A 9,853-nucleotide genomic window follows, 5' to 3' on the forward strand; every position below is an offset into this window, starting at 1 on the left:
ATAAATTAAAAATAACTTAAAAATATTTCACAAAAATTAAAAAATTTCAAAATATTTTTAAAAATTCCCAAAGATTTCAATAATTACACGATTTTTGCAATACATTTTTTTGAAGATCCAAAAGTTTTCAAAAAAATTCCAATATTTTAAAGAAAATTTAAAAACATTTTTTATTATTCCAAGGATTTTCACAATTTCATAATTTTTGCAATATATTTTCTAGAATTCATAAATAATTCAAAAATATTTCAAAAAATTTCTCCATTTTTGCAATATATTTGAAAAAAGTTAAAAATATTTTTAAGAAATTTCAATTTTTGGTGTCGAAAATTTCAAAAGATTTAATTAACTTCAGAAGGATGTCCACGATTTCAACATTTTTGCAATAGATTAAAAATAACTTTAAAATATTTCACAAAAACTAAAAAATTTCAAAATATTTTTAAAAATTCCCAAAGATTTGAATAATTTCACAATTGTTGAAAATAATTGAAAAAGACCAAAAGATTTCACCAAAATTTAAAAAGATCTGATAAAATCTCGAGAGAGTTTGCAGAAATTCACAAACATTTCCAAACATTTTACCCAAAATTCCAAAAGATTTCAAAGATTTAGTAAAAATTTCAAAAATTTTACAAGGATTTTTACGATTTCACAATTTTTGCATTTAATTTTAAAAAATAGAGAATATTAAACAAATTCTCCTTTTCCGCAATAATTTTCAAAAACATTAAAAAGAATTTTTTTTTAATTTTAATTTTTGTGGTTCAAAAATGTCAAAATATTTCATAAATTTCAGAAGAATTTCCATGATTTCAATATTTTTGCAATACATTTTTAAAAATCAAGAATATTTTACAATTCCAGAATTATAAGAAAATTTTTTAATATTTTTAAAAATTCCCAAAGATTTCAATAAATTCACGATTTTTGTAATAAAGTTAAAAAAAAATCCAGAAGATTTTTTAAAAATTCAACAATTTTAAAGAAAATTTAAATATATTTTTAACAACTCCAAAGATTTGAACAATTTCATCATTTTTGCAATACATTATCTAAAATTTAGAATATTTCAAAAAAATTCCAAAAGATTTGAGAAAATTTCAAAGATTATTAAAGAAATTCACAATCATTTCACACAAATTGCAAAAGAATTCATAAAGAGATTTCAAAGAATTGAAAAATATTTCAAAAAATTTCTCCATTTTTTGCAATATATTTGAAAAACGTTAAAAATATTTTTAAGAAATTTCAATTTTTCGTGTCGAAAATTTCAAAAGATTTAATCAACTTCATAAGGATTTCCACAATTTTAACATTTTTGCAATAATTAAAAAAAACACTTTAAAATATTTCACAAAAGTTAAAAAATTTCAAAATATTTTTTAAAATTCCCAAAGATTTGAAAAATTTCACAATTTTTGCAAACATTTTACCCAAATTCCAAAAAATTTCAAAGATTTCAAAAATTTTACAAGAATTTTTGCGATTTCACAATTTTTGCAAACATTTTACCCAAATACCAAAAAATTTCAAAGATTTCAAAAATTTTACAAGAACTTTTGGGATTTCACAATTTTTGCAGTTAATTAAAAAAACAGAATATCACACAAAAATTTCAACATTTTAAAGAAAATTTCAAAAGATTCTAGAATTTCACAAAGATTTCAACGATTTCTCCTTTTCTCCAATAAATTTCAAAAACATTAAAAAGATTTTTTTTAATTTCAATTTTTGTTGTTAAAAAATTTCAAATATTTCATAAACTTCACAAGAATTTCCATGATTTCACTATTTTTTCAATAAATTAAAAAAAATTCAGAATATTTTATAATTCCAGAATTTTAAGAAAATTTCCAGATATTTTTTTAAATTCCCAAAGATTTAAATAATTTCACGATTTTTGCAATAAATTAAAAAAAAATCCAGAATATTTCAAAGAAATTCCAAAAGATTTGAGAAAATCTCAAAGATTTTAAAGAAATTCACAATGTTTTCCAATCATTTCACACAAATTGCAAAAGATTTCAAAGAATTCAAAATTATTTTTAAAAAATTATCCATTTTTGCAATATATTTGAAAAACGTTAAAAATATTTGTAAGAAATTTCAATTTTTTTTTGTCAAAAATTTCAAAAGATTTAATAAATTTTACAAGGGTTTCCATACGATTCCACAATTTTCATAATAAACTTCAAAAGTTTTCCAAATATTTCGAAAAAATTCGAAAATTTTAAAGAAAATTTCAAAATATTTTTTTAAATTCCCAAAGATTTGAATAATTTCACAATTTTTGCAATTAATTTTCAAAAAATAAAGAATATTACACAAAAATTCCAACATTTAAAAAAAAATTTCAAAAGATTCTAGAACTTCACAAAGATTTCAACAATTTCTCCTTTTATGCAATAAATTTCAAAAACAATAAGAAGATTTTTTTTTTAATTTCAATTTTTGTTTTTGAAAAATTTCAAAATATTATTCCATACACTTCACAAGAATTTTCATGATTTCACTATTTTTGTAATAAATTTTTAAAAATCGGGAATATTTTACAATTCCAGAATTTTGAGAAAATTTCAAAATATTTTTAAAAATTCCCAAAGATTTCAATAATTACACGATTTTTGCAATACATTTCTTTAAAAATCCAGAAGATAACCAAAAAAAAATCCAAAATTTTTAAGAAAATTTAAATATATTTTTTAATATTCCAAGGATTTTCACAATTTCATAATTTTTGCAATATATTTTCTAAAATTTAGAATATTTTAAAGAAATTCCAATAGATTTGAGAAAATTTCAAAGATTTTAAAGAAATTCACAATCATTTCACACAAATTCCAAAAGATTTCAAAGAATTCAAAAAAATATCTCCATTTTTGCAATATAATTCAAAAGCTTTAAAAATATTCCTAAAAAATTTCAATTTTTGTTGTTGAAAGTTTCAAAACAGTTCTAAAACTTCACAAGGATTTCCACGATTTCAAAATTTTTTCAATATATTTAAAAAAAAATCAGAATACTTCACAAAAATTTGAAAATTTGAACATTTTAAAGAAAATTTCAGAAGATTCTAAAACTTCACAAAGATTTTAACGATTTCACAATTTTTGCTATATATTTTCTAAAATTCAGAATATTTAAAAAAAAAAAATTCGAAATAGTTTGAGAAAATTTCCAATATTTTAAAGAAATTCGCAATTATTTCCAACCACTTCACACAAATTTCTAAAGATTTAAAAATTATTTCCAAGAATTTAAAAAGATTTCAACAATTTCACAATTATTGCAATAATTTTTTTTTTTTAATTCAGAAGATTTCACCAAAATTACAAAAATAGTGAGAAAATCTCAAAAGATTTTTCAGAAATTCACAAAGATTTCCAAATATTTGACCCTAATTCTAAAAAATTTCGAAAATTTCGTAAAAATTCCAGAAACATTTCAAAAGATTTCAAAAACTTCACAAGGATTTCTGCAATTACACAATTAAAAATTTTTTTTAAATATTACAAAATATTTTTCAACATTCCCAAATATTTCAATAATTTCACCATTTATACAATTACTTTTTTTTAAATCCAGAATCTTTCAGAAAAATTCCAAAATTTGAGAGGATTTAAACAAATTTCTACAAACTTCAACAATTTTTGCAATTGACTATCAAAAATTAAGAAGATTTCACAAAAATTCCAAATAGTTGAAGAAAATTTCAAAGATTTCAGCGAATTTAGAATGTTTCAAGTAATCTTTTTGTGTTTTAATTCAGGAGAATTCACACAAATTCTTAAAATTTTGAGAAAATTCCGAAGAAATTCACATTTATTTCCAATAATTTCACACAAATTCCAAAAGATTTTATAAAGATTTCTCCATCTTTGCAAAATATTTCACAAACATTTTAAACATTAAAAAAATTCTAAAACATTTAAAAACATTTCTCCATTTTTGCAATCTTGACAATTTTTTAAATGTCAATTTATTTTTGGAATTTTCAAAAACTTTACATAGATTTCCGCAATTTAAAAATTTTTCAGAAAATTTCACAAAGATTTCCTCCATTTCACCATTTTTACATAAAATTTTAAAAGAATTAGAAAATTTCACAAAAATTCCAAAATTTTAAAGAAAATTTCAAAATTTCGCAAGGATTTCAACAATTTCACAATTTTTGCAATTCATTTATAAAAAATTAGAAAATTTCAGAACAATTCTAAAATATTTGAGAAAATTTCAAAGCCTTCCAAGAAATTCACAAAAACTTCCAATCATTTCATGTAAATTCCAAAATATTTCGTAAAGATTTCATAAACATTTCCAAAGATTTCAAAAACTTCACAAAGATTTCTAAGATATCACAATTTTTTTAATTAATTTTTAAAAATCCCGAATATTTCGGAAGAATTCCAAAAGTTAAGAGGATTTATACAAAATTTACAAAAATTTCTGCAATATTTTATCTAAAATTTAGAAGATTTCACAAAAATTCTAGATGGTTTGTGAAAATTTCAAATATTTCAAAGATTTCGATAAATTTAGAATTTTTGACGTATTCTTTTTTTTTAATTTTGGAGGATTCACAAAAATTCTAAAAAATTTGAGAAATTTTCAAAAATTTCGAAACAATTTTTGTTGTTAAAAGTTTCAAAAGATTTCATAAATTTTACAAGGATTTTCATACGATTTCACAATTTTTGTAACAAATTTGAAAAAATTTCAGAATATTTCAAAAGATTTAAGAACTTCACAAAGATTTCGACAATCTTGAAATATATTTTCAAAAATTTTCAATATTTTACCAAAATTCTAAAAGATTTAAAACCATTTCACCATTTTTGGAATCTTAAAAATTTTTTTAAATTTCTTTTTGGAAATTTCAAACACTTTACAAGGATTACCACGATTTCAAAATTTTTTTAATTAATTTTTTTTTAAATTCAGAATATTTCACAAAAACTCCAAAATTTTCAAGAAAATTTCAAAAGATTTGAAAAAATTTACAAAGATTTCAACAATTTCACAATTTTTGCAATAAATTAAAAAAAAAATAAAGTAAATTTTACAAAAATTACAAAATTTTTAAGAAAATTTAAAAAGATTTTTAAAAATTCACAAAGATTTCAAAAATTTCATAATTGTTGCAATATATATTTTTTCTAATTTAGAAGATTTCACAAAAATTCCAAAATATTTCCAAGATTTTTAAACATTTCTCAATTTTCTAAATATTAAAAAAAAAAATAAAATAATGAAAAAGATGTTCCAAACTTTTTTCTAAAAAATACAAAAAATTTCCAAAACTTCACAAAGATTTCCAAAATTTCTGCAAAAAATTTTTTTCCAAAAATTCAGATAATTCCGCACAAATTTCAGAAATATTTTTAACATTTCAACATTGTTTTCTTATCTATTCACAATTTTTTCAATATATTTCAAAAGAATATAGAAGATTTCACAAAAATTTCAATTGTTTTTTAAAAAATTTCAAAATATTTCAAAACCTGAAAAAAAAAATTGAATAATTTTTCAACTAGATTAAAAAAAAAGTTCTCAAGATATCACAGAAATTAAAAAAAAAAAAACTACCAAAAATTTCAAAGGTTCCGTACCAATTTCACAAATATTTTTAAGAATTCAAAAAAAAAAAATTCGCAGATTTTAAAAGATTTCAATTGAAAAAAAATTGCAAATAAATAAATTTAGTGTTATTTTCTAATATTTTCTCGTCTAAAAAGAAAAAAAAAAGTCGAAAAATTGACTTACGTTTTCATCGTAAACCCAAGCTTGATTACCACCCATTCCGTGGCAACGAACTATTTTCACAGGTCCTTGAGGACTCGCAGCATCCAAACACATATCGTCCGACATTATTTGTTGCCTCTTCGTATAAGCGAAAACCTGAAAATTAAATTACCGCAGCAAGTTTAGCAAAAAAATTTTACTATAATAATTAATAGGGTTTTTTAAAAAAAAAAAAAAAAAAAAAACACCTTTTCTCTCTCTCAAATGTCACGCCGGAAAAGTTTTTTTTTATGTCAAAATAGACCTGATTTTTAACGAAATATTTATAATTTAAAAAAAAAACATGGGGGCACGTAAAAACCTTTTTTTAAATTCTGATACCAAAAAGAATTTTTTGTAGTCGGCAAATTTAAGAAAAAAAATTTTTTTGGACCGCTCTTATAATTATAATATATTAGTATTTTACAATATAATTATAATATAAAAATATTATTTTTTACATAATCAAAGAACCATTCGAAAATTTTCTTCTTATATATATTTTTATTATTTAATAGAAAAAAATCTTGTAATTAAAATAGGGGTTGTTACAAAATCTCGGTTTTGAATTTTTCTGATTTTCCCTGACCGATTTTATTTTTTTATTTTCCTTGACTGTTATAAATTTTTATTTTATTTTTAAAATCAACATTCCAAATACTAGATCAGTAATTTTTGTTTAAATATATTATTTTTATCGCTTTCAACAGTAAAAATTTGCGACCAAAAAAGATGATTTTTAAACTCAAAAAAATAAATCTTAAACAATAAAATATTAAATTTTTCAGTTAAAACAATTAAATTTGCAGGTAATACAATTATTTTTTAACCCAGAAAAAACAAAATTATCAACAAAGTGATGAATCCGCGATTAAAAAAAAAAAATAATTCTTAATAAAAAGTGTAAAATTAGATAATTATACCAAAAAATTATTTAATTTTATATTAAAAACAATTGAATTAAAATAAAATAGTTCAGCTTAATTAGCTGATTTTTTAACAAAAAGAAACTAATTTCCAAACAAAAAAGAAAAACTTTCAAGAGAAAAAAAAGTTGAATTTATTAACAAGAAAGATTTTTCAGTCAATAATGAGAAAAAATCTCGTCTAAAATATTTAATTTTCAATCCAAAAAGATTAATTTCCTGCAAAAAATTGAGTTTTCAGTCCAAAAATATAAATTTTGAATTTGCAATGCCAAAATATACGTTTTTAACTCAAAGATATTTCCAACAAAAAATGCCAAAAATTGAATAAATAAATTTTCAGTTAGAAGAAATTAGTTTTCGACATAAATCACAAAAAAAGGAATTTTCAATCAAACAGATGAATTTTCAACCCAAAATTCCAAAAGATTAAAAATTTTTTTTAAAGCTATCATGGAAATTCACAAAGATTTTTAATCATTTCACACAAATTTCAAACTATTTGAAAGATTTCGTAAAAATTTAGAAACATTTCACCATTTTTGCAATATATTTCAAAAGATTTTACAAAAATTTCCAGAAAACAAAAAAAAAAATTTCACAAAGATTTCCACGATTTCACCATTTCTTGGAATAAATTGAAAAAATTCAAAATATTTCATAAAAATTCCAAAATTTTAAAGAAAATTTCAAAATATTTTAAAAACTTCACAAAAAAAATTGATTTAAAAAAAATACATATAATTGCATAAATAAATATTCAGTTAGAAGAAAAGGAATTTATAACAAAAAAGAAGGATTTTTCAACAAAATATTTCAATTTTTAGTAAAGAAAATTGATTTTTAAACAAACAGATCAATTGTCAACCAAGGAGATTAATTTGGCACCGAAAGATAAATTTTAAACGAAACACATGAACTTTAAACTTAAAAAATATAATTAAACATTTTTTCAATTAATTTTTTTTTTCTAAATAAAGATCTTCTAAAATTTGAAAATTAAATTTTTGTCTGTAAAAGAATCTTAACAGAAATCCTAAATGTCGTTTCAGACTAGATGGAGCTATATATCTAAACATTTTTAAAATTGAATTTGTTTCTGAAAAAAGATCTTCTTAACAGAAATTTTTTATTTATTTTCAGACCAGATGGAGCTATATAATTAAACATTTTTGACATTAAATTTTTTCTGAAAAAAATCTTCTAAACTAAAAGAAATTCGTAACGTCTTTTCAGTTTTGGTGGAGCCATATAATTTTTAAAAAATTATTTTAATCTTTTCTGAAAAAATATCTTCTAAAATAACAAAAATTCTTGAATTATTTTCATAATAGATTCTTTTTTTCCGAAAAAAGATCTTCTAAAATAACAGAAATTCTTAACTTCTTTTCAGACCAGATGGAGTTACATATCTAAACATTTTTTAAATTGATTTTTTTTCTGAAAAAAGATCTTCTTAACAGACATTCTTAACTTGTTTTCAGACTAGATGGAAATATATGATTAAAAAAAAGTTTAATTAAATTTTTTGTTTAAAAAAAAGATTCTCTGAAAAAACAGAAATTCTTAATGTCTTTTCAGACTAGATGGAGCTATATACTTAATTAAAAAAAAATTTTATTGAATTTTTCTGAAAAAATATCTTCTAAAATAACAGAAGTTCCTAACGTCTTTTCTGACTAGGTGGAGTTATATAATTTAAGATTTTGAAAATAGTTTTTTTTCTGAAAAAAGATGTTCTTAGCAGTATTTCTTAACGTCTTTTCAGTCTTGATGGAGCTACATAATGAAGCATTTTTTAAATTAAATTTTTTTCTTAAAAAAGATCTTCTAAAATTTGGAAATTAAATTTTGTCCTGAAAAATAATCTTAACAGTGATTCTAAACGTCTTTTCAGACTAGATAAAGCGATATAATTAATAATTTTGAAAATTACATTTTTTCTGAAAAAAATCTTCTAAAATAAAAGAAATTCCTAACGTCTTTTCAGGTTAGATGGAGCTACGTAATTAAACATTTTCTTATTTAACTTTTTTTCTGTAAAAAGATTTTCGAAGATTTCAAAATTATATTTTTTTCTGAAAAAAATCTTAACAGAAATTCTAAATGTCTTTTCAGACTAGATGGAGCTATATAAGTAAATATTTTTCAAATGAGTTTTTTTTCTGAAAAATGATCCTCAAAATAACAGAAATTGTCAACGTATTTTCAGACTTGATAGAGCTATATAATTAAATATTTTTTAAATTCGATTTTTTTCTGGAAAAATCTCAACGGGAATTCTAAATGTCCTTTCAGACTAGATGAAGCGATATAATTAATCATTTTTAAAATTACATTTTTTCTTTAAAAAATCTTCTAAAATAAAAGAAATTCGTAACGTCTTTTCAGACTACATGAAGCTATATAATTAATTTTTTTTTTTATTAAAGTTGTTGTGAAGAATTATCTGCTAAAATAACAGAAATTCTTAACCTGTTTTCATACTAGATGGAGCTATATAATTAATAATATTTTAATTAATTCTTTTTCTGAAAAAATTCTTTTAAAATAACAGAAATTCTTAACGTCTTTTCAGGCTAGATGGAGCTACATAATTAAACATTATTTTAGTTTTTTTTTTCTGTAAAAACATCTTCTGAAATTTCAAAATTATATTTTTTTCTGAAAAAAATCTTAACAGAAATTCTAAATGTCTTTTCAGACTAGATGGAGCTATATAATTAAATATTTTTTCTAAAAAAAAGATCATATAAAAAAACAGTAATTCTTAATGTCTTTTCAGACTAGATGAAACTATATATCTAAACATTTTCAAAATTGAAAAATGATTGAAAGATGATGTTATAAAATAACTTAAATTCGTAACTTCTTTTCAGGCTAGATGGAGCTACATAATCAAACATTTTTTTAAATAAATTTTTTTTCCGTAAAAAGATCTTCTAAAATTTCAATATTATATTTTTTCTGAGAAAAATCTTAACAGAAATTCTAAATGTCTTTTCAGACTAGATGGAGCTATACAAATAGATATTTTTTCTAAAAAAGATCTTTTTACCAGAAATTCATAACGTCTATTCAGTCTAAATGGACCTATATAATTACACATTTTTTAAATTAGGTTTTTTCTGAAAAATAATCTT

General features: G+C 20.5%; 1 protein-coding gene across 3 annotated transcripts in view; it reads right to left on the reverse strand.

Annotated features, from left to right (window-relative positions):
* Positions 1-9,853, reverse strand: part of LOC117179683 (polypeptide N-acetylgalactosaminyltransferase 5) — a 149,264-nt gene that overhangs the window by 1,571 nt on the left and 137,840 nt on the right. For all 3 annotated transcript variants that reach the window (XM_033371707.1, XM_033371706.1, XM_033371705.1), the window contains one exon: positions 5,767-5,901. In XM_033371707.1, the coding sequence (XP_033227598.1) occupies positions 5,767-5,901 (135 nt within the window). The remainder of the gene's footprint in view (positions 1-5,766; positions 5,902-9,853) is intronic.

The sequence above is a fragment of the Belonocnema kinseyi genome, chromosome 9 (genome assembly GCF_010883055.1).
Source record: "Belonocnema kinseyi isolate 2016_QV_RU_SX_M_011 chromosome 9, B_treatae_v1, whole genome shotgun sequence".
NCBI classification, from domain to species: domain Eukaryota; kingdom Metazoa; phylum Arthropoda; class Insecta; order Hymenoptera; family Cynipidae; genus Belonocnema; species Belonocnema kinseyi.